The 25,287-nt window shown below is 42.3% G+C and overlaps 1 protein-coding gene, 1 long non-coding RNA gene and 1 pseudogene across 6 annotated transcripts; 2 read left to right on the top strand and 1 right to left on the bottom strand.

Moving 5' to 3' along the window:
- Positions 1-428: 428 nt before the first annotated feature.
- LOC103783436 (uncharacterized) lies at positions 429-21,387 on the bottom strand. 5 transcript variants are annotated; one of them, XR_008621454.2, is made up of 6 exons: positions 21,226-21,387; positions 20,142-20,292; positions 13,856-14,321; positions 9,830-10,008; positions 8,114-8,273; positions 429-2,755 (listed from the first exon to the last, which is right to left on the bottom strand). It is a non-coding gene; the product is annotated as an uncharacterized LOC103783436 (long non-coding RNA). The 5 variants fall into 5 exon arrangements; XR_008621455.1 differs by having other exon boundaries at positions 2,411-2,755; positions 20,142-21,005; positions 21,226-21,364; XR_008621453.2 differs by lacking the exons at positions 429-2,755; positions 8,114-8,273 and adding an exon at positions 20,677-21,002 and having other exon boundaries at positions 9,173-10,008; positions 21,226-21,366.
- Positions 9,912-20,683, top strand: TAT (tyrosine aminotransferase). The gene is made up of 11 exons (XM_014341838.5): positions 9,912-10,158; positions 10,313-10,417; positions 12,735-12,802; positions 13,653-13,811; positions 14,017-14,155; positions 14,683-14,735; positions 15,510-15,662; positions 15,944-16,072; positions 16,404-16,487; positions 17,533-17,631; positions 18,058-20,683. Exons 1-11 carry the CDS (start codon positions 9,924-9,926, stop codon positions 18,196-18,198), a joined length of 1,365 nt encoding a protein of 454 aa, XP_014197324.2. The 5' UTR covers positions 9,912-9,923; the 3' UTR covers positions 18,199-20,683.
- A 1,433-nt stretch (positions 21,388-22,820) lies between the features above and the next one.
- Positions 22,821-22,919, top strand: LOC112437525 (U6 spliceosomal RNA; annotated as a pseudogene).
- Positions 22,920-25,287: the final 2,368 nt, after the last annotated feature.

Below are 25,287 nucleotides of genomic sequence, written 5' to 3' on the forward strand. Positions count from 1 at the left end.
TCTATCTCCTGACCTCGTGATCCACCCGCCTCGGCCTCCCAAAGTGCTGGGATTACAGGCGTGAGCCACCGTGCCTGGCTGTAGGTGATCTTTTGGTGTTCCTGTGTTTGTTTTTAGCTATAGCCACTGTTTGGCTATATTTTGTTTGTGGGCTAGACATGGGATTGACAAGGAAAACAAGGTGTGACACCAGGAACTGAGTCAATTAGTAAACACTGAGCAGCTACCAAAACATAGTCAACTAGGACATGAACCAAATTTCCATTAGCTGGTGAATAGATACGCAAAATGTGGCATAGTCCATGTGAATAATGGAATATTATTCATCCACAAAAAGGAATGAAGTGCTGGTACATGCTATAACATGGCTGAACCTTGACGACATTATGCTAAGTGAAAGAAGTCAGATACAAAAGACCACATATTATGTGATTCCATTTTTATGAAGTGTCCGGTATAGACAGATCCATAGAGGTGAAAGGTAGATTAGTGATTGCCAAGGGCTGGAACAGAGAGAAATGGGAGTAACTGCTAATGGGATAGGGCATAGGGTTTCCTTCTGGGATGATAACAAGGTTCTGAAATTGGATAGTGGTGATGGTTGTATCATTTGTGAATATAATAAAAGCCACTGAATTGTACTCTTGAAAAGGATGCATTTTATGGTATGTGAATTATATTTCAATTAAGAAAAACACAATCAACAATGTGTTACTATAAAAATAATAGGACATTGTGGTCCAGAGGTCGGCTGATAGATTGGACCATGGTTTGGACTCTAGATTATTCTGAATGTCAGAATGGCAAGAATGCAGAATGATTTCCCAGGAACCTAGGTGTATTTGCTTGGTGGCTTCCTCTGTGAGTACAAATGACAGCCTTTCTTGATGAATGCTAAGAACTAGAGTGGGGTTCAGGTTTTAACCATTCACAAGTGAAGGAACACTAAGTTCCAACGAAATGAAAATGACTGAGTTAATGGCCATGGTTTAAACGGTTATGCAAAGCTCAAAACAAACAGGATGATGTTATTTGCTAAGCTTCATGAGGAAGTGGCCCGCAAGCATTTCAATCAGCAAACAGATGAAGATTCTATTTCTTTTTTAACCTTTAGAGCTCTGATGTGGAATGAGTGGCTGTAACTTTGAAAGCTCAACTGGTCTTTCCAGAACCCATGAGAAAAATATCAGACAAACCCAAATTCAAGAATATTCTACACCAAAGCTGCCAAGGTCATGAAAAACAAAGTCTAAGAAACTGTCACAGACCAGAGGGGACTAAGGAGACATGACCACCAAATATAATGTGATATCCCAGATGGGATCTTGGAACAGAGAAAGGATGTTAGTAGGAGAAACTAGTGAGATCTGAATAAAGTGTGGAGTTTAGTTAATATTAACGGGCCAATGTTTGTTTCTTAGTTGTGACTAAGAATTTACCATGGTAAATATAATATGTTTGAAAAGGGAGAAACTGGGTGAGAGGTGTGTAGGAACTCTACTATCTGCAGCTTTTCTGAAAATCTCTTTTTTTTTTCATTTGAGATAGAGTTTCACTCCATTGCCCAGGCTGAAGTGCAGTGGCATGATCTCAACTCACTGCAACCTCTGCCTCCCAGGTTCAAGTGGTTCTCCTGCCTCAACCTCCAGTGTAGCTGGGATTACATGCATGTGCTACCATGCTCAGCTAATTTTTGCATTTTTAGTAGAGACAGGGTTGTTGCTCGGGCTGGTCTCGAACTCCTGACCTCAGGTGATCCGCCCATCTTGGCTTCCCAAAGTGCTGGGATTACAGGTGTGAGCCACCACCCTGGCTGTGAAAATCTTTAAATAAATAAATAGTTTCATTAAAAAAAAGAAAGCTCAACCAGGCTTACCTCTCCATTCTGACAGCCTTCTCCCTGTCTAGCTTATGGGGTGAGAGAGAGAGAGAGAGAGAGAGAGAGAAGGAGAGAATGACATAAGATAATTGAGATAATGAGTGGGAGATCAAACCACAAAGCCCTCTATAAATGTAAGGCATTATACATTATCAAAGTCCAACCTGGTCTCTTAATCCCTCCTAAATTCTTCACCCCACCATCTACAAATACAATAAATATGAAGAGACTTTGGTTTCCCTTCAATTACCACTTCTTCCACCATTTTCCCCCCTCTGTATCATGTACTGTAATTTATTGCCAACTGGCTAATGAGTATTGAACACGGCTTCTGTAAAGTGCTGGGCCAGATACAAAGGAGGATGTTGAAAGTATTAGGAATGTCCCCGCTGTGCACTTCCTCACGTAACATACAGTCGGCTAGGGGAAGTAGAACATGTACATTCTCTTTACCCAACAGATGAGTGATAACTAATGATGATTCAGGGTGCAAAGATACAAAATAATTAATAAAGATGAGCAATAAAAGGTCAGAGAGTAGTCCATACTTAATCCACATAGTTAATTCACTATTTTCTTAAGGCTTTCCCAGTTGGCTCTGTCTTCATGTTTTCTCTTTTTATATTCCTTAGAGAAGAAAAGACTGTGCTTCTCAACTTACTTTGTCCGCTAAAGAGAGGCAGACTTGTGTAGTGAGCTCTGGAGCCAGATTATGAAGCTTGAACTCCAACTCGCCACCAATTACCAGTGTGACTTAGCTGTCATTTGTAAAGTGGGAATGAAACAGGCTCTACTTCTAGGACAGATGTGAAGATTACATGACTCGATTCAGGTTCAAGATGCCAGACAGTGCTTGGTGTGGGATAGATGCCCAATCTGCATAGGTGGAGAAAAGAAAGGGTGTGGGAAACAGGTCTGTAAAAATGAGGGCCCTGGGGTTTTAGGCGACTATTGATAAGCAAGTTTACAAAAATTTTTATAGTCTTAGGAAAATGTTCACAATATATTGTAAAATGAAAACCACGGAATACAAAACTCTGTATATCTAGAAAAAAGTAGAAATTTCAAGATGTTAATTGTGGGCAAAATGGTTCACAGTGGTTATCTCTAGGTGATGGCGCTATTTCACAAATACTTTTCTATCAGAAAGTGGAAAGGTAGTTGTGAAGGGCTAAGGGGAAATTGAAGGGGGAATTCGTGCTTAATGGGTGTAGAGCTTCAGTTTTACAAGATGAAACAGTTCTGGAGATCTGTTGTACAACAACGTGAATAAACTAAACTGTACATTTAAAAATGTTTAAGTTGGCTGGGCATGCTGGCTTATGCCTATAATCCCAGTACTTTGGGAGGCTGACGTGGGAGGATCACTTGAGGCCAGGAGCTCAAGACCAGCCTGGACAACATAGCGAGATCCCGTCTCTACGATAAAATAAAAAATTGGCAGGGCGTGGTGGTGTGTATCTGTAGTTCTAGCTGCTCTGGAGGCTGGGGTATGAGGATCACTTGAGCCCAGGAGTTTGAGGCTGCAGTGAGCTATGATCACACCACTGCACTCCAGCCTGGGCAACAGAGCCAGGCCCTGCCTCTTAAAAAAAGTTAAGATGGTAAATTTAATGTTAAGTATTTTTTTTACCACAATTAAAAAATTTTAAATACAAAATGGCAAACAACAATTTTATACTTAAGAAAAAAAAAGGCCAGGTGTGGTGGCTCACACCAGTAATCCTAGCACTTTGAGAGGCTGAGGCGGGTGGATCACCTGAGGACAGGAGTTCGAGACCAACCTGGCCAACATGGTGAACCCCTGTCTCTACTAAAAATACAAAAAATTAGCCGAGAGTGGTGGTGGACACCTGTAATCCCAGCTACTTGGGAGGCTGAGGCAAGAGAAACGCTTGAACGTGGGAGGCGGAGGTTGCAGTGAGCTGAGATAGTGCCATTGCACTTCAGTCTGGGCGACAAGAACGAAACTTTGTCTTAAAACAAACGAACAAACAAAAAACGAGTGTTTCTACAGTTTACTGGGTCCTGACTTCCCTGTAAAGTTTATCTGGCATCAGGAAAGCTTCCTAAGTAGACTTGGGTCCTCTCACGTTCTCTCTGTCTGCATTTTTTTTTTTTTTGAGACGGAGTCTCGCTCTGTCGGAGCACTTTCGGCTCACTGCAAGCTCCGCCTCCTGGGTTCACACCATTCTCCTGCCTCAGCCTCCAGGTGGGACTACAGGCGCCTGCCACCATGCCAGGCTAATTTTTTTTTTTTTTTTTTGTATTTTTAGTAGAGACGGGGTTTCACTGTGTTAACCAGGATGGTCTCGATCTCCTGACCTTGTGATCCACCCACCTCGGCCTCCCAAAGTGCTGGGATTACAGGCGTGAGCCACCGTGCCCGGCCCTCTCTGTCTGCTTTCTACCAAGGGAAAACATTAGCTACAGAAGAGCGCATGACCAAAACTTGTTTGCCTTGTCTGTTTTTCCTTCTGATTTAGGTTTCGTTGTCAACTGCCAAAGCCGAGGCGAGGGTGTGTCCATGATGATGACCTTCTGGTACAGCAGCTCTTGTCCCCATCACACACCCCTTGGCCTGCAGATTCTGCGTCAGCGGCACTATTTGCAGGACAACCCGCCAAAATTTTGTGCTGCTTGCTGTTTTTTGATCTGTAAACCCGAGTCTCAGCCAGTCAGGTTGACACAGAGGAGACTGGGCCAGTGATCTCAAAGCAGCTGTCTTGTTGCTTTGCAGTGGCTTCCTAGGCCAAAGTCCTACCTACGAAAAAGATGAGTCCCCTTGTAGACAGACGGGTGAGGGACATGAACAGACAATTCACAAAATGGGAAGAGCAAAGAAACATGAAACATGACCACCCTCGCTAAAATAGAGGGGACAGAGTTAACAGAAATAACAGCAGCACTTGGATACCATTTTTCCTCCATCAATCAGTTTGGCAAAGATTTTTTTAAGAAAATAATTCCCAGGGTTTGCAAACAATTACTGATAGAAAGGTAAATGGCCTTTCTTAAAGCAATGTGGCTGTGTGTATAAAAAACTGTAAGAATGTTCATTCTGGAATAGCATATGCCAGAAACAGAGTCAAGAAGATACAGGAATTTAGTACAAAGTGACATTTTAAGTAAGGAAGAAGACAGATTTCCTTTTCTGGCTGTATTGAGGACAGGATAACCTAGAAAATCTTCCATTACAAAAATATTTAGACATACTTGATAAAATATAACAAAATGCCTGAGCTCCCAAGATAAAAAGGGAAGACCCCAGGGGTCACAACCTATAAGGGAATAATCTAAGTCTCCTGGTTTAATGTCCAGTTGGAGACAGGACACCAATCTTACAGGCTGTGTAAATGTGGGAGGGGGAGTTGGATCCATGTCTCCTTGAAAATCTGAACCTTGAGGCCAGGTGCAGTGGCTCACGCCTGTAATCCCAGCACTTTGGGAGGCTGAGGCGGGAGGATCACTTGATGTCAGGAGTTCAAGACCAGCCTGGCCAATATGGTGAAACCCCGTCTCTACTAAAAATACAAAAATTAGCCAGATGTGGTGGTGCGTGCCTGTAGTCCCAGCTACTCGGGAGGCTGAGGCAGGAGAATGGCATGAACCCGGGAGGCGGAGGTTGCCGTGAACTGAGATAGCGTCGTTGCACTCCAGCTTGGGTGAGGAGGGTGAGACTCCGTCTCAAAAAAAAGAAAAGAAAATCTGAACCTTGAGTGACAGAAATCAGTCATAGTAGCCTTCTCACATTGAGAAAAATCTGATCCTTACTTGATCTCTTTTAAAGATCAGTGGTCTCAACCTCTGACAAAGATTCTCTGATTGACCAGACTTTTGTCAGGCTTCTGGATCTTCTTCTAAGCCCATCTGCATTCCTTGCAAGATCCAGTTTTAGCAAAGAACCCTGAGTCATTTTGGCAAGATTTCCCACCCTGCATATCTGACCAGGTTCCTCATTCTTTGCCGTCCCCCAGGGAATGTTTGGTCACCATGGCCTGTCTTCAGCAGGATGACACTGACACTGGCCTTCTAGGTCAGTTTAGCAGAATCCCCCTTACTCCTGATGATTCCTCTTACTTTTTCCATCCTTGGCTATAAATCCACACTTGCCTGATCATCACCATATTTGGAGTTGAATCCAATTTCTCTTCCCCACTGGAAAATCCATTGCAGTGGGCCGTCTAGCTATTGGAACGGTCCTGAATAAAGTCTGCCTTACCATGCTTTAACAAGTGTTATTGAATAATTTTTTTTAATACCTCTGAGTCTCTGTCCACCTGGAGAACCACTACAGTAACACTCAGTGGGGTACCTGTGTCATCTCTCAAGCACAGTATATTGTCATGACAGGTAGTCTGAACTCCAAGAGGTTGTTCAAATTAAACATATTTGCATTGCTTTCGTCTTTGTATAGTCCATAATTGAAACTATCCCTCAAATAACAGGATATGCATAAAAGTTCTCTATCAATCATGAATGTACAAGGACATTCGATATGCTTTATTTTTTATTTAATTTATTTATTTATTGAGACAGAGTCTGGCTCTGTCGCCCAGGCTGGAGTGCAGTGGCGCGACCTCAGCTCACTGCAAGCTCCGCCTCCTGGATTCATGCCATTCTCCTCCCTCAGCCTCCCGAGTAGCTGGGACTACAGGCGCCCGCCACCAGGCTAGGCTAACTTTTGTATTTTTAGCGGAGACGGGGTTTCACGGTGTTAGCCAGGATGGTCTCCATCTCCTGACCTCGTGATCTGCCTGCCTCAGCACCCCCAAAGTGCTGGGATTATAGGCGTGAGCCACCACACCAGGCTATTTATTTTTATTTTTTATTTTTTGAGACGGAGTCTCACTCTGTCGCCCAGACTGGAGTGCAGTGGCACGATCTCGGCTCACCACAACCTCCACCTCCTGGGTTCAAGTGATTCTCCTGCCTCAGCCTCCTGAGTTGCTGGGATTACAGGTGTGCACCACTGTGCCTGGCTAATTTTTGTATTTTTAGTAGAGATGGGGTTTTGCCATGTTGGCCAGGTTGGTCTTGAACTCCTGATCTCAGATGATCTGCCTGCCTTGGCCTCCAAAGTGCTGGGGTTACAGGCATGAGCTGCCACGCCCAGCCCACACATTATTAAGATTTTTTAAAAAGCAAGCTACAGAACAGCCCCTGTCCAATAGACAGAATGCAAGCCACATAGTGACTTCAAATTTCCTAATAGAAATATTTTAAGATATAAAAACAAATAGGTGAAATTAATTTTAAGAATGTATTTTATTTTACTCAGCACACCATATATTTTATTATCATATATTTTATTATATATAAGGTGTACTGAGTAAAATAAAATACATTATATATATATATACATATATATATATATATTTTTTTTTTTTTTCTGAGGCAAGGTCTCATTCTGTCACCCAGGCTGGAGTGCAATGGCATGATCACAGCTCTCTGCAGCCTTGACCTCCTGGGCTAAGGTGATCTTCCTACCTCAGCCTCCCAAGTAGCTGGGACTACAGGTTCATGCCACCATGCCTGGCTAGTTTTTGTATCTTTTTGTATGGACGGGGTTTCACTATGTTGCCCAAGCTGGTCTTGAACTCCTTAGCTCAAGCGATCCATCCACCTTGGCCTCCCGAAAGGCTGGGATTACCAAAGGTGTGAGCCACCATGCCCAGCCCCAAAATATTCTTTCAACATGTAATCATACAAAATTATATGAGATATTAATATTCTTTTTTTATACTAAGTCTTCAAAACCTGATGTGTATTTTACAACACATCTTAATTCAGACCAGTCACATTTCAAGTATTCAACGGCCACTTATGACTAGTAGCTACAATATTAGACAGTGCAACTATAGACCACGTTTAGTCTCTATTTTTTTAGCAACTCCCAAACCAGCTTTATATGTATTGTAATAAACATAGAAAACATTTGGAAGGGTACACAAGAAATGACTAAAAATGATTTTTTTATATAAAATGAGAATGCAGGGAGGGAAGGTGATCAGGGTTTAATTCACGTACATCTCTATTTGAATTTATTATATAAGGATATATCATATTTACTAAAAATGTAACAGAGAAATGCTTATTCTTTGCAACACAGTCCTTGTATAGAAATCTGTCTTAAGGAAATAATCAAATATGTAAACTAACATTTATGACAAGGATGCCCTTGGCCCAAGACGTGAATAATTTTTTCTAGTGTATCCATGCTATAGACGTTACCTGCCATTACTGTATAAGAAAAAACATAGTGTACCGAGGGCTCAGTACTACCCATGGTTTCAGACATCCATAATTTCAGGCATCCACTGGAGGTCTTGGAGTGTGCTCCCTGTGGATAAGGGGGGACTACTGTATTCAACCCCACTGGAGGCTTGACTCCCTGAAAAGTGAATGGAGAAGAACAAACTGATGTGAAAAATCTTTGTCTTCCAACAAATAAACAGACAGGATCTGAGCCCTGGGGAGATCACTGAGGCTTCTCTTAACCCTTCAGTGGGTGGTATTTTCCATCTGCTCACAGGAATGTTGAGATTTTGGCTGTGGACCTTGTGTTTTGCTTAGCAAACTTGTTTTGTGTGGATCGCACCTGACATTTTAAATTCTTCCAACAACCATAGGAGGTAAATGAAGAATTCATGCACAGTGCAAGGATAAAACTGCACAGGTTTCAGCTGCCTTGGACACCCTGTGCTTTTCAGCTATTTGTTGAATGGAACTTAAGTGCCCAATTTGTTCTGATTGGAGCAAAACTTTGTGGACTGACAAGGATGGGCGTCCAAGATGTAGGAAGTTAAAAAAAAATGTTGCCAAACAAGGTGCAGAGCACGATCCTATCTGTGTTTTGAAATCTATGAAATTATGTATCTATGCACCTATATGTAATGTATCTATCTCTGAATGGAGGGAAAGAGCCTGACCATTACCACCCTCTACCCCTGGGAGTGAGAATGAAGTGTACAGGGAGCAGGTGCAAGGAAGAATGCTCACTTCTTACTTTATATATTTCTGTACTATTAAAATTTTAACAGGCTGTTTTGTAAAAAAAATTTAATAAAAGCTATCAACTGTAACCAGAAGTACTTTCTGACAGTAGATGTTCTCAAACCATCTCACCAAGTGCCCAGAAAGAGTTAACACAGGAGAATTCCAGATGTTTGAAGTGAGGACAAATTCCTGCTTTGAGGGTGGGAGGTGGGCTTAGGGATGAGAGGCAATGAGGAGGGGAGAAGAGGAAAGAAGCTTAGGGGAGAGCTGGCTGCTGAGTTGTCATTCCAACCAATGGCATGAAAGTTTCAAGCCCAACGCCCATTTGTGGAGACTATTTCAGGAGTTAGGATTTGCATCTGAGTTCATTGCCCCTGTAACCTGTCAAAGAAGAGCTAAGGGAGCTTTCGAGGTTGGCTTCTTGGAGGCTGCTTTCTCCTTTACTTGGAAGGTAAAAATCTCAAGCCCAAGCTGATCAGGCAGTGGTGACTGATTGAGCTGTTAATTTTTTTCTTTTTGGTGTATTGATTTCTTTTTCCAGCTAGGGCTGTAACATGCTTATGGAATAAGGTTTTACTTTTACTAACAATGATATTTACGTGGAACTTCTAACAAGATGGAGTGGTTCTTCCTGGTCCTCTGCAGATGACAAGAAGCATTAGGTAGATTTTCTTGGATAGGCTCACATGGAAAGGAAGGAGAACCTATGCTTTGACTGATTAACAATTTTCATGTTATTCCTTCTTGGTTTCACATAGAGCATGGTTAAGCTTTGACAGGAATTGCAGATGCGTGTAGCAAATCCTACTTAAGTAGAATGGGTTCTTGCTTTATTTTCCATCTCAGTAAAAACTCTTAAAACTCCCCTCATTCATAGTAAAGCTACTTTACAAGAGAAAGTAGAAAAAAAAATAAAGAGAGAGTTTGGAAAGACACTTTTAGTGAAGTCACCCAATGTTTAGGTCCAAATGTAGCTCCTCTCTCCCCCAGCGCTATGTTATCAACATCACAGGGACCTTCTTTCCCCTCGCAGGCTTCGCTAGTGATGGACCCATACGTGATTCAGATGAGCAGCAAAGGCAACCTCCCCTCAATTCTGGACGTGCATGTCAACGTTGGTGGGAGAAGCTCTGTGCCGGGAAAAATGAAAGGCAGAAAGGCCAGGTGGTCTGTGAGGCCCTCAGACATGGCCAAGAAAACTTTCAACCCCATCCGAGCCATTGTGGACAACATGAAGGTGAAACCAAATCCAAACAAAACCATGATTTCCCTGTCCATTGGTGAGTTGGGGACACTACTGAGGGGCTGTCATTGTCCTCCTCTACTCTCATGTTCACAGGCTGGTTGGAGAAGATGGCAGTTGGGGGTGAGTCTGAGTACTGAACATGGGAGAATAACCTCTTGGCTCCTTTTGTGTTTTCCTCCCATAAAAAGGGGACCCTACTGTGTTTGGAAACCTGCCTACAGACCCTGAAGTTACCCAGGCAATGAAAGATGCCCTGGACTCGGGCAAATATAATGGCTATGCCCCATCCATCGGTAAGCTCCTCCTGCGACTCCATACCTGGTGACTGCCAAATCTTTAGTGCTCTTATAACAGGACTAAATGTCTAGCAATCCTCTTCACTTTCCTGATGCACAATTCCTAAGGAGAGGCTAAGATTACATGGTCCTTTGGATTTGGGAACGGGGTCTCGGGATGCTTAAATACAAGGCATAAAGGTCCAACTTCTTTCCTGGCTTTCTTTGACATATGGGCACTTCCCCTCTAGGCTCCCAAACATACTTATTTGTCAAGTAAAGCTCCTATCCTATCATTACTAATTCTAATCTGAAGGCCTTGAGTCTGGCAGGAGCTTTGTGTTTGCTGAGCCTCTAGGTCCTAAATGGATTTACTTATTGCTCTGTGTATATAGCTCCTTTGCTTCATTTCTGCTTCTCTATGTATTGAAGGCCTATTGTCATTATGGTCCTGAGCACATTGAAATGCAATTGTTACCGTTTATGACTAACGGGTTTAAACAAACAAATAAACAAACACCCAAGAACAACAAAAAATGGGCTGTCAAACTGAAGGATAGAAGGTTGTTTCTGATAGACTGAAATTACTCCTTTTTAGGTTTCTCTCCATCTATTAAAAATTTCTACCCTGAATATTTTGGTAAAGTACATGATTCCTTGACTTTCAGTATTGAACATTTTTTTTCCTTATGTGTACATAGAAACACATTCTTAATGCAGAATAAAACCCCAGTTTCATGATAAAATCAAATTTTAAAAACACTTTAAAGAGTTATATCGGGGACTTCGTGGTTTTTCGGTTGATTACTTACATTTTATAAAGTTTCATACAACAAAAATGAAAACAAAATCAAGACCAAAAGTTAAGTTATAAAAAAAGTTTCTAATGACTTTAACATCCAAATGTTAGGAAACTGATTTAACCTGAAAAACCAAAACCAAGTCTCCATTTGACAAATGTTCAAAGGTTCTGAACATTTCATTTCAAAGGAGATACAGGTGTTAATATATGTCTAAAAAAGTGTTCTTCCTCATTAGTAATTAAGGAAGTGCTGATTTGTATAACTTTGAGACACCCATCTATACCTATTAAATTAGTAAACATTATGAAATAGTGCCTCTAGCCTTGCTAAGTTGTCTTTTTGAACATAAATTTTGCAAAATATTATGATGGGCATGAAACTGCTGATACTTGAAGCTTGCAAGCCAACATTTGGAAATATTGTACAAAAATAATTTGAAATAAAAATTTGTACAAAAATACTGATAAGAATATTACATAACATAAAAAACTTAAAATGGACCACATGAATTGAATGCACTGATTACAACTTCTTTTTTTTTTTTTTTTTTTTTTTTTGAGACGAAGTTTTTGCTCTTGTTGCCCAGGCGGAGTGCAGTGGCGTGATCTTGGCTCACCGCAACCTCCGCCTCCTGGGTTCAAGTGATTCTCCTGTCTCATCCTCCTGAGTAGCTCGGATTACAGGCACGCGCCACAATGCCCAGCTAATTTTTGTATTTTTAGTAGAGATGAGATTTCTCCATGTTGGTCAGACTGGTCTCAATCTCCCGACCTCAGGTGATCCACCCACCTTGGCCTCCCAAAGTGCTGGGATTACAGGCGTGAGCCACCGCGCCTGGCGATTACAACGTCTTAAAAAATACAGTCCCTAAAAAAGATATGGGAATAATAGAAATCCTTGTATTACACAGAATAAAATATAATCACAGAAATCAAGATGGTGCAGAGTATTTGGGGAGCTCTTCCTTGTTATCATTTATACATTCGTGCTTATACTAAAATTGTAAAACATAAAATGTGAAGTGAATCTCCTTTATCCACAATGGCTGAGAGCTGAACTAAATAGAATGCCCTCTGAGCAGGGGCAGAGGCAGCCTGAAGCCCATGCTGGGCCTCCAGGGCATAGCTGTCAGTTGAGGGATGAAAACTTCATCTTCTTGCCAGGCACAGTGGCTCACCCCTGTAATCCCAGCACTTTCAGGAGGCTGAGGTGGGAGGAGCCCCTGAGCCCAGGAGTGTGAAATCAGCCTGGGCAACAGAGGGAGATTCTGTCTCTACAAAAAAAACAAACAAAAACAAAACAAAACAAACAAACAAAAAACAAAACAAAAAAATTCAAAAATTAGCTGAATGTGGGGGAGCACGACTATAGTCCCAGCTACTCAGGAGGCTAAGGTGGGAGGATCCCTTGAGCCCAGGAATTTGAGGCCGCAGTGAGCTATGGCTGTGTCACTGCACTCCAAGTCCGGGTGACAGAGTGAGACACAGTCTCTAAAAACCAAAAAAGCTCCACTTTCCACTCTTTTCTTTCAGGCTTCCTATCCAGTCGGGAGGAGATTGCTTCTTATTACCACTGTCCTGAGGCACCCCTAGAAGCTAAGGTGAGCCTTATACAAGACACCAGCTCTGAAGCAATTTAGGGCAAACTATCCCCTTTTCCTTGTTTCTGTTCCACAAGAAGTACGGGTGTCAGAGGGGGAAAAGCTGAGAACAATTTCCCTTTAGCAATTAGAAGACTTCTCATATAGTTGGGGTCACTAATCAGTGATTATAGTTAATGTCATTACAGTGTGATAATGACCATCCCATACAACTTAATGTGGTGTCTGTCTCAAGGAGGCCGAAAGGATCCAGAGAGCACCTATATTTGATTGTCTGTAAAAGATCATTTGAGAACAACTCATAAACACTAAAAAATTATTTTAAAAAATTTTACCAATAGGATCTTTCTTTTTTAAAAAAAATTGTAGCTTTTCTCATTTACTGTAAGGTCATTTAGAGAGAAAGATAGAAGTACCAGGACATACTGAATTGATGGCAGTGCCAAGTTTAAATGATGTCCTTCCCTCTATAGTCTACTGTGTGGGGTCAGCATTTTCTAACATAATGTGTGTCTGTCACCTGTATGTCAGCGAAGAGCCAGGCTTCAAATCTCTGGCCAAAAGTAAATAAATAACCAAGCGAAAAAGGTCCAAGGCCAGCATGCTCTCTCATGGAAGTCTGCTGAGTCACAGCCAACCTATCCTTTTTAAAGTGATTTAAGTGGCCAACATTTCAACAATAGTTATCAACATATATAAATTTCTTTTGGTTTTGGCTTAGTACATTTCCTACTACTTACAACTTGTTAAAGGAAGTTCACAATTGCTCCCAACTCACCCACCTAACAACTTCTTTTCTCCTGTTGCTGTTGGAACCCCTAATGAAATTAACCTTTTATTTCCTTCACAGGACGTCATTCTGACAAGTGGCTGCAGTCAAGCTATTGACCTTTGTTTAGCTGTGTTGGCCAACCCAGGGCAAAACATCCTGGTTCCAAGACCTGGTTTCTCTCTCTACAAGACTCTGGCTGAGTCTATGGGAATTGAGGTCAAACTCTACAATTTGTTGGTAAATGACTTTTTAATCTTAGACTCAAATGCTCAGTTACTAACCTGTAAAAAATATATGAACATTACTTCAGCAGAGGAAGGTCTCAAAGTGGTGGTTGAAGCCAGAGACAGACTTTATTGCTTACATTGGACCCTTGAGATAAGTGAGGATTCCCCCTAAATGTTTCAGAATCATCTTAGTCTCATCCTTTCTTTCTCTCCAGCCAGAGAAATCTTGGGAAATTGACCTGAAACAACTGGAATCTCTAATTGATGAAAAGACAGCTTGTCTCATTGTCAATAATCCATCAAACCCCTGTGGGTCAGTGTTCAGCAAACGTCATCTTCAGAAGATTCTGGCAGGTACGTCCAGCAGACTTCACAGAGGACGAGGTGGGGACAGAATCCTTCAGCTGTTGTGTGAAATGACAAAAACCAGTCATTCCCTAAGTTCCAAGCCTGGGGTGGAGGTGGGGAGCTCCACTGATGTCTCTCATCAATACTGTGCCATAGGAGTGGTAGGCCTGGCCTAAAAGAAGAAAAAGAAGAAATACTTGTCTCTTCATCACTCCCAGGAGAAAAAGAAATAGTACTTGCCTCTTCATCACTCCCATCATGTTGAAGATAGGGTCTGAAATATCTAGTTACTTAAATGGTGAATTCAGGCTCTGCACTCTGGAAGAGTATGTTAAGAATTTACAGTTCTTAAATAGGAAGACAAAACACACAAACATGAAATGCAAATCACACTTTGCTTGTGCTTTTTGTCTTTCTCTTTAAGAACTGTAACTTCTTAATATTACGGGATAGGGAAATTACATGATATTATGTGACTATTACATGATAAAGCAATTCACATTAAAACTGATTTCAGCATGTTTTATTTTCAGTGGCTGCACGGCAGTGTGTCCCCATCTTAGCTGATGAGATCTATGGAGACATGGTGAGTCTTGATCAGGATATATCACTACAGTAATCTCAAATTATTTTATGGGAACTTTAGAAGTGGAATAATCAGAAACAACTCCTAATCGTTTCATTACAGCAAATCAGCATCCCTGCACTTTTTACAAATATATAGACCCACAACTCCTTAGCCAGTTTTCTGAAACCCAAAGAACTTTGGAAATCCAAAGATTCCTGGAATTCATTTGGTTACAAAACCTGATTTGACCTGATATTTGTAGATTTTTATTTTTCCCACTTGTGGATCTATATATTTGTTAAGAGTGTGGGGAAAATGGCAGAAATGTTAATATGCTTGATTAGGGGTACTATCCTAGACAGCTCTGGGAGTGTTACATAACGTATGGTAAGTGTGCTACATGGCCTTTCTGAAGCCCAAACCATTTTGCATTATGAAAATACCTGGCCCCAGGAATTTCAGATAAGGGATTGTGGACTCATATTTTAAATCTGTAACTCCTATAGACAGTAATTTCATAGAGCCAGCTTCATGGAGTTGTAAATATTACTGGGCTAGGGTCAGTTTCCTCATTTTAGGCTTCCTTTAATCCAGTCCAGACACCAAATTAAATGTCTTTGTGTAGTCCCCTTCAAAGCCTCTTGCAATCCCAGTCATGCTTCAGGGTAGGGATGATCCCATTAATCCAAGGACCTGTCCCTAGTGATAGAAGGAAATGGGTGGGAGCCACGGGATCTGGGATTGCAGTGAGAAGTAGACAAGAAAACAACCATAACAAGTGCCTCTTCTCAGGTGTTTTCGGATTGCAAATATGAACCACTGGCCACCCTCAGCACCGATGTCCCCATCTTGTCCTGTGGAGGGCTGGCCAAGCGCTGGCTGGTTCCTGGCTGGAGGTTGGGCTGGATCCTCATTCATGACCGAAGAGACATTTTTGGCAATGAGGTGATAATATGGTGAAAGAGTATGTGTAATTTAGGGTATATATTTACTTCGTGAGCACAGTGGGGACAAGGGAGGCTTTTTTCTTTTCTTTCTCCTTGTCAGTCACGCAGCACGTGTGCGGCAGAGCTGGGCTACGAACCCAGAGGGTCTGATCTAAGAATGCCACTAGACACCATCACTTTCCAAGATTAAAAACCTGATAGAAAGGTCAGAACAAGAAACCCTAAGACAGAGATGCTTAAGAAAAGCTAAACAACATGTTTCTTGTGGGTGTCTTTTAGATCCGAGATGGGCTGGTGAAGCTGAGTCAGCGCATTTTGGGACCCTGTACCATTGTCCAGGGAGCTCTGAAAAGCATCCTATGTCGCACCCCGGGAGAGTTTTACCACAACACTCTGAGCTTCCTCAAGGTAAGGGCAGCTCCTGCCCTCCACTTTGGGAGTTTGGGAGTCAGAGAATGCCGCCCGTGGAATTAGGAATAATTGGTTCTCCTTTCTGGAGCCATGTTCCAATATTAGGAGACGGCATCGGTGTAAGCATCCACACACACGTTTCTCACTTCCGGCCATTCTCTCTGCCCCTGGTGAAAAGCTTCAAGTAATAGAGCTTTTTCTTTTTCACTCCTTATGCCAGAACATCACACCTACGTTCCCACTCTTCAATGAGGGGTCTATTTTTAATGACTTGGCTTTTCTTTTACTTAAATTTTGATCCTTGATTTCTCCTTGCCTCCTCTTATAGTCCAATGCTGATCTCTGTTATGGGGCGTTGGCTGCCATCCCTGGACTCCGGCCAGTCCGCCCTTCTGGGGCTATGTACCTCATGGTGAGTATGTGGGTGGCAGGCACTAGGTCAATGCATGTTGTAAGGCAAAGGGCAGTCATTCAGCAGAATTGCCACAGGCAGTCACGCAGGGTACAAAGACAACCAGCTAGCCTCCTAAGCCAAGCAGTTTAGGAGTTGTCTTATTCTGAATTGTCCCACTGAGGTAATTTAGCCTCTATCAGTTCTCATAAAACTCTTTAAATGACTTAATTAGGCAGGGCATGGTGGCTCACGCCTGCAATGCCAGCACTTTGGGAGGCCAAGGTGGACGGATCACTTGAGCGCAGGAGTTAGAGACCAGCCTGGGCAACATGGTGAAACCCTATTGTCTCTACAAGAAATAAAAAAAATGAGCTGGGCGTGGTGGCACACTCCTGTAGTCCCAGCTCCTTGGGAGGCTGAGATGGAAGAATGACTTGAGCCTTGGAGGTTGAGGCTGTAGTGAGCCATAATCGTGCCACTGTACTCCCGTCTGGGAGACAGAGTGAGACCCCATCCGAAAAGAAAAAAAAAAAAGATTTAATTCTTCAGTACAGAGAATCATTTTATATATGTAGATACAGGGAAGATTTAAGACACAAATAAGAGGCTTTTCATACCATTGTAATTCTCAACTGGGAGTGATACTGGTTCCCTAAGGGTATCTGGGAATGTATGGGAATTTTGTTTGTTTTCAGAATGACTAGGGGCTGCCATTTTGTGGGTCAGGGATGTTAAATATCCTGCAAGGGGTGGGCTAGTCTCATGCCATAAAGAGTTGCCTGGCCCTAATGCCAGTAGTGTCTCTTTTGAGACATACTAGCATTCTATTTCCAGCTTTTATTTATCAGCATCAGGGAAGGAACTCTTTAATAAATTATTAATAAAAATATATCCTCTCTTCCCTGAGAAAAATTCCATAAATATTAGCCCTCTTATTTATCAGTGATCAGTAGCACAGGTCCAAGATATCTTTTAAAGTAGCCCCTACCTTAATTTCTGGCACAGGAAATTGGCCTGTTCTCCCTCCTTCTGATAAGTTGGCCTCTCCCTCCTGTTGGTATAGGTTGGAATTGAGATGGAACATTTCCCAGAATTTGAGAACGATGTGGAGTTCACGGAGCGGTTAGTTGCTGAGCAGTCTGTCCACTGCCTCCCAGCAACGGTGGGTGCCTGTGTCTCTCAGGACATTCTCAACAGTTTCTAGAGCCCCAGAAGCAAGCTCTGAGCTGGTTTTTAGCCTGATCTTTTCTCCTCCAACAAAATGTCTTCTCATTTGATAAGATTCAAACTGATGTGTCTCATGGATCCTATTTAAAATTTGCTTCTCCCCCCCATCATAATCCCATCCATACTGGGAAGAAAAGTTGTAAACAAACGTTCTAGGTGAGAGGAAATTGAGCCTGTCCCACAAGTCATTTTAAGATGAATGAACTCAGTTGCTGACTTAGCATCCCAGTCATGGGAACTGAATGAACTGATGGCCCTGATGAAATGGTACCACTTCTTGTGGATCAGGGTCCTGACCATTTTAGGGTGGTCCAGTACCAGACTCAATTGCTCTGAAAGTAACATACTCTTCTTTTTGCAGTGCTTTGAGTACCCGAATTTCATCCGAGTGGTCATCACAGTCCCCGAGGTGATGATGCTGGAGGCGTGCAGCCGGATCCAGGAGTTCTGTGAGCAGCACTACCATTGTGCTGAAGGCAGCCAGGAGGAGTGTGATAAATAGGCCTGCATCCATTCTCCTGAGGATGTGTCCCATCTAGGGAAGGCTGGACTAGGCCTTGCGGCTCCTCAGGGACTCAGGTGGCCCTACTGGGAGAGGGGCCTCAAATGCACCATGTCGAGGGTTCAAGATTGTTCCTGCTTTTCCCCAAGTACAACCACACCCACACTCAGATCCTCTTCATTCACATCGCAGATTCTCCCTTGCTCTGAGCTGCTAGAGTGACTCACTAATTCATTAATCTGCCTCCCTCTCGTAAGATTTCCTTCTTTTTTTCTTGAAAGTACCAGGTGAACAAAGTTTACCAGAAAGCAGTTGAGACAAGAAAATAAGAGCTCAGGATGAGGGAAAAGAAAAAGATTGAGAGAATTTGTGCCCCCAACCATTTCGTCAGACTCTAAGAAAGAACACGCTCTCTCCAGGCAGGTCTGAAGCTCAACTCTCTTATTGCCTCACTTCAGGTATACCTCACTTTACACAATAGAATTATAACTGGAAAGAAGTTGGGGACACATGTATTTGGTAATTACATTTTAAACACATTAGGAAAAGTTGCTATTTGAACTTTTTATTGATTTTTGGGGGGAGTAAAGAATTATTTTGTGATGCAAATAAATATCCTTTAATTGATCGACTTCCCAAATTTAGATTTGTGTGCATCAGGCTTTCTTTTTTTTCTTTTTTAAGAGAAGTTCAATATAAGCTTTTCTTTTCTTCGTTTGTTTCTTTCTTTATTTTGAGATGGAGTCTTGCTCTGTCGCCCATGCTGGAGTGCAGTGGCACGATCTTGGCTCACTGCAACCTCCACCTCCCAGGTTCAAGCGATTCTCTTGCCTCAACCTCCCAAGCAGTTGGGACTACAGGCGTGTGCCACCACGCCCGGCTAATTTTTGTATTTTTAGTAGAGACAGGGTTTCACCATGTTAGCCAGGCTGGTCTCAAACTCCTGACCTCAGGCAATCTGCCCGCCCGGGTCTCCTAAAGTACTGGGATTACAGGCATGAGCCACCAAGCCCAGCGGCATCAGGCTTTCTTAAAGTGAGAGCACGTCTGTACTAGAGCAAGCAGGAATCAGAGACCTTCCAGAAATACTACTGTGTAAGGGCCAGAAATATCTTCACTTGTCATTGTTATATAATCATTATTACTTTTGCTGTAATGTTAATATTGATTTATTAATATATATTATCTTTTCATACATTTTCTAAGAAACATTTATATTGATAAGATCTTTTATTTTGCCAAGGGCATAAATTATTGTTTTTCTTTTTTTTTTTTTTAATAAATTTTACCAAGTATGGCTCTTCTGTGATGTGTTTTTTTTCTCCGTTTGGGAATTTCTAATCCCAGGCACTCCTCAGTCTCATTGTTTCATTACCTATGAGGTTTCATTTACTTCTTTGTAAATGTACTGACTTTTGGAGTTACTTAAGAACCACAGTTCCTAAAACATTTTATTTGGGAGCTCAACTTCTGGCTTCCTACTTACCAAGAGGCAGTAAGTTATAACCTCTGGCCTTTGTCTTTACATTTTCAACTTTCTGGATCCCTAACCTCTGGTCCCAAGTTACTACCCTTGCCTATATCCACTAACCACTCACTAGGTCACAAAGTTGATGGCTCTGGCTTGACCCAGTGAATGAGAAGTGTCCTAGATGTTTTGTTTTTTTTTCGCCAATCTTCGTAGGCACAGTTGCCTGTTTAATTTTTTCTTCAGCCCTTCCCTTAGAGGAGGGAGCCTTAAGTTACCTTTCAAGGTTGGGGGTTAGGAATCTATCATAACCAGTCTAGAGATTTCTCACCAAGGGAAATTTTCCTTATCTAAAAGAGGAACTTCAGGTCTCAACCCTGCCAGTCACACCCAATTAATGTCCTTCACAAAAATAAACAGCATATGTTCCCTTTCAATTTAAGTTTGAGTTCAGTGAGCTCACAGCAAAATTTACCTTTTAATTTTCTTCAGCAAATCCAAGATGAATACACAAAGGATGAGATTAGATAAAGATTTCAGTTTCCCGTATGCCACCGCTGCCGCCAATTTTCCAAAAACGCCTGGCTCCTCTTTTCCTGTTCCTCCATCCAAGCCCCCAAAGATCTCTAACCAGAAATAAACAGGAAGACTCAGTGATTTACAAAAGACGTTTTAGTTTTACACGTACAGAAAATTCTACCCAGCATTACAGAATTCTTAGACTTCTTAAATTCCTGATTTTCCTTGGTATTTACATTTTGATAAGGGAGCCAATGGTTCTTCAAACATTTGAAAAGAACACATACACACTGGACAATTTCAAACGATACAAACAAACGCAACTGTCCTTCTTTCTCATTCCTGTCCTTCAGCCACCCAGTTTCTTCTCCCCTGAGGGAATCAGTTATCATTTGCTGGTCATACTTCCAGATTATCCTGTGCCTATGTAAGAGTGTGTGTGTGTGTGTTTGTGTGCACTTTTCATTTTTTCAAATAAAGTATTACTCAACTTTGTAATTCTGCGCGCTCTGGAGGTCAAAGGAGGGATGGCATTGCTGGGGTGTCCCCCACATCCTGAGTGTCTCTAGATAAAAAGGAGCTACCGGGCGGCGGCTGCTTTCCACACAAGCTTAAAATTGCCAAGAGTCAACTGCCAGTTGCTTTGGGTGGTGGCGTCAGAGTGTCTTCAGATAACACGAAGAATGCGTGTAAAGATCGGAGACGGCCGGGCGCGGTGGCTCACGCCTGTAATCCCGGCACTTTGGGAGGCCGAGGCGGGCGGATCACGAGGTGAGAAGTTTGAGACCATCTTGACCAACTTGGTGAAACCCCGACTCTACTAAAAATACAAAAATTAGCCGAGCGTGGTGGCGCGCGCCTGTAATCCTAGCTACTTAGAAGGCTGAGGCAGGAGAATCGCTTGAACACCGGAGGCAGAGCTTGCAGTGAGCCGAGATGGCGCCACTGCACTCCAGCCTGGGTGACAGAGCGAGACTCCATCTCAAAAAAAAAAAAAAAAAAAAAGGACCGGAAACAAGGGCTGTCAGCTGCGAATTCACCTTTTCTTTGTGTCCGAGCCCCGCCTACCGGGTAACTGGAGAGTATCAGGACTGGGTGCTACCAAGCGCCTCACAGCAGCCCCCAGCCGACACCAACATCCCAACCCTGGGCGACCCGCGGCTGCGCAGGCGCGGATGCATGTTTAGGGGGCTGCGCTAGTCAGTGCGCATGCGCCGTCGCTAGGCAACAGGGCACAGCTCCGGGCGCCGGCGTAGAATCTGAGCTGCAGGTGAGGGTTAGTTCCTTTATTCGGCCTCTGCGTTCTCTTAGGATGTTACATTTTGTTTCCTTTTTCAGCCTGTCTACCCTGGTCACACCCTGCTTCGAGTTTCTCTTCCTCCTTTGCCCCCGGTTTGGGCTCTGACTGGTGGAATTGTTCCAGGAAGTTGACAAAACATCCTAGGCTTTTGTAATCACATGTTAACCTTTCCCAGCTCTAGATCAGAACCAGCAACTTCCATGAGTTGTGACGCAGAGCAGACAATTCCATTAGCTGGTGTTAGTTTCCAATGGTATAGCCCCTTGGAACTTTTCTCCAAAGAATCGTGGCCCTCACCGTCCGCAGTGCCTGACATTAGGATCTCTACTCAGCCAGAAAAATAAATCCACCCCCGTGCCTTTGTCAAAGACAAAGCAGGACAGTAAAGCGGTTGAGACAGGTTTTAACCAGTAATATACTAATGGAATAAGGAGGAGTCCAGCACGAACTGAACTCAACTTTGATTTGTACAAATGTTACTCAGACTTTAAAGGAAAAATGGGGAAATAGGGAAGGGGAGAGGAATGAGGGGGCGCTCAGAAGAGTGAGGGAAGTGAAAGATTACAAAAAGTGCGAAGTAGGGGTTAGTCCACGTGAAACCCATCTGGGTTTGTTAAAGGGTGTTTCTGGAAGTTAGGCTTTTATCCTCCTACAGATGCTGGGAGATAGGAGCCATATCTTAAGGTGTTGGCTGGAACAGTAAATTCCTTTGGCAGCCTGAGTTTTTTTTAGGCAGGCCCTTTAAAGCGGGGCTGGAGTCATCCTAGAGATGCTACCTTGAACTGTTAGAGACTCTGTTAGAGTTTTGTTCAAGTCTGTTGAGGCCTAGTCCACAAATGGCTCAGAGGAACCTGGCTAGAGTTTGGTCAAGGAGAGAATTTTTGTTACTCCGCATATTCAGCACATTATTCTGCGTGAGGTGTTGTATTTTACGTACCCTGAAGTTTGAATTATTGCATATATGTTGGAAAAGAACTGAATTCTCAGTACATATTATTTATATCCTTATTTATTTTAAACAATTTAGGTTTATTTACAAACAAGTTTCATATAATGTTATAGAACCTGCAAATACAGATGCTCTCTATAGGCCAAATTGTTTCACAGCACCTTCCAAAGAGGCAGTCAGTCATTTGCTAAGGTTAAGGTTGAAGCTGTATAGGAGGTGATGCCCAATTCCTCAAAGAAAACAATAAACAGAAGAACTAGCACATGTGTGTCTTAATTTTTGTGTGTTTCAAATGTAGAAAAGAATTTTTGGTCTTTAACTCATTTGATAGCCTAAATTTAATGTATTTTTACGTTATACCATATTTAAAAAGTAAAGCTGTGGGAGTGTTCCCTTTGGCAGTGCATATGCTAAAATTGGAACAATACAGAGAAGATTAGCATGGTACTAGCAAACCAAATTCAACAGTATGTTACAAGGATTATACACCATGATCAAGTGGGATTTATTACTGAGATGCAACATATAAAAATCAATCAATATAATATGCCACATTAACAGAATGAAGGACAAAAACCACATGATCATCTCAACTGATGTAGAAAAGTTAGTTGACAAGATTTGACACCTTTTCACGATAGAAACACTCAACAAACTAGAAACAGAAGGAACCTACCTCAAGATAATAATAAGGACCATCTATGAAAAGCTTGTATCGGCCAGGCAAGGTGGCTCACGCCTGTAATCCCAACACTTTGGGAGGCCGAGGTGGGTGGATCACCTGAGGTCAGGAGTTCGAGACCAGCCTGGACAACATGGCGAAACCTCATCTCTACTAAAAATACAAAAATTAGCCAGGCGTGGTGGCACATGCCTGTAGTTCCAGCTACTCAGGAGGCTGAGGCAGGAGAATTGCTTGAACCCAGGAGGCAGAGGCTGTAGTGAGCCAAGATCGTGCCACTGCATTCCAGCCTGGGTGACAGAGCAAGACTCCATCTCCAAATAAAGAAAGAAACAAAGAAAAGAAAAGCTTATATTGAACTTCATACTCAATGGTGAAAGACTAAAATCTCTTTTTCTAAGATCAGGAAAAAAGCATGGATGCCCACTTTCACCACTTTGATTCAACATAGTATTGGAAGTAGTGGCCAGAGCAATAAGACAAGAAAAAGAAATAAAAGGCATTCTGTTGCAGGAAGTCAGGGACCCCAAATGGAGGGACCAGCTGGAGCTGAGGTAGAAGAACATAAATTATGAGGATTGCATGGACATTTATCAATTCCCAAAATTAATACTTTTAAAGTTTCTTACGCCTGTCTTTACTGCAATCTTTGAACATAAATTGTGAAGATTTCATGGACATTTATCACTTCCCTAATAATACTCTTATAATTTCTTATGTCTGTCTTTACTTTAATCTCTTAATCCCGTTATCTTTGTAAGCTGAGAATGTACGTCACCTCAGGACCACTATTGTACAAATTGATTGTAGAACATGTGTGTTTGAACAATATGAAATCTGATTGTAAAACAGGTGTGTTTGAACAATATGAAATCAGTGCACCCTGAAAAAGAACAGAATAACAGTGATTTTCAGGGAACAAGGGAAGATAACCATAGGGTCTCACTGCCTGCGGGGTCAGGCTGAATACAGCCATATTTTTCTTCTCACAGAAAGCCTATAGACGGATGTGTGAGTAGGAGAAATACTGCTGAATTCTTTTCCCAGCAAGGAGTAACCCTGGGGAAGGAATTCATTCCTGGGGGTAGGTCTATAGACGGCCGCTCTGGGAGTGTCTGTCTTACACAGTTAAGATAAGGACTGAAATACGCCCTGGTCTCCTGCAGTACCCTCAGGCTTTGGGAAATTCCAGCCTGGTAAATTCTAGTCAGACCGGTTCTCTGTTCTTGAACCCTGTTTCCTGTTAAGATGTTTATCAAGACAATGTGTGCACAGTGGGACATAGACCCTCATCAGTAATTCTAATTTTGCCTTGCCTTGTGATCTTTATTGCCCTTTGAAGCATGTGATCCTTGTGACCTACTCCCTGTTTGTACACCCCCTCCCCTTTTAAAATCCCTAATAAAAACTTGCTGGTTTTGTGGCTCGGGGTCATCATCACAGTCTTACCAATATGTGATGCCACCCCCAGAGGCCCAGCTGTAAAATTCCTCTCTTTGTACTATTTCTCTTTATTTCTCAGACCGGCTGACACTTATGGAAAATAGAAAGAACCATGTTGAAATATTGGGGGCTGGTTCCCCCGGTAGCATTCAAATTGGAAAGGAAGAAGTAAAATTTTCTTTGTTCACAGATGACATGATCTTATATGTAGAAAACCTTAAAAGATTCCACAAAAACTCTGTTAGAACTAATAACCAAATTCAGCAAAGTTGTAGGATACAAAACTGATATGCAAAAGTCAGTTGCTTTTCTATACACTAATAATGAACAATCCAAAAAGAAAATTAAGAAAACAGTTCCACTTACAACAGCATCGAAAAGAATAAAATACTTAGGAATAAACCTAAGCAAGGAGGTAAATTATTTGTACAATCAGCTGGGCATGGTGGCTCATGCCTGTAATCCCAGCACTTTGGGAGGACAAGGTGGGTGGATCACGAGGTCAGGCATTCGGGACCAGCCTGATGAACATGGTGAATACCCATCTCTACTAAAAATACAAAAATTAGCTGGGCATGCTGGTGCACACCTGTAATCCTAGCTACTCAAGAGGCTGAGGCAGGAGAATTGCTTGAACCCATGAGGTGGAGGCTGCAGTGAGCTGCAATCATGCCACTGCACTCCAGCCTGGGTGACAGAGTGAGACTCTGTCTCAGAAAAAAAATAAA

This window comes from Pan paniscus, chromosome 18 (genome assembly GCF_029289425.2).
Source record: "Pan paniscus chromosome 18, NHGRI_mPanPan1-v2.0_pri, whole genome shotgun sequence".
NCBI lineage: Eukaryota > Metazoa > Chordata > Mammalia > Primates > Hominidae > Pan > Pan paniscus.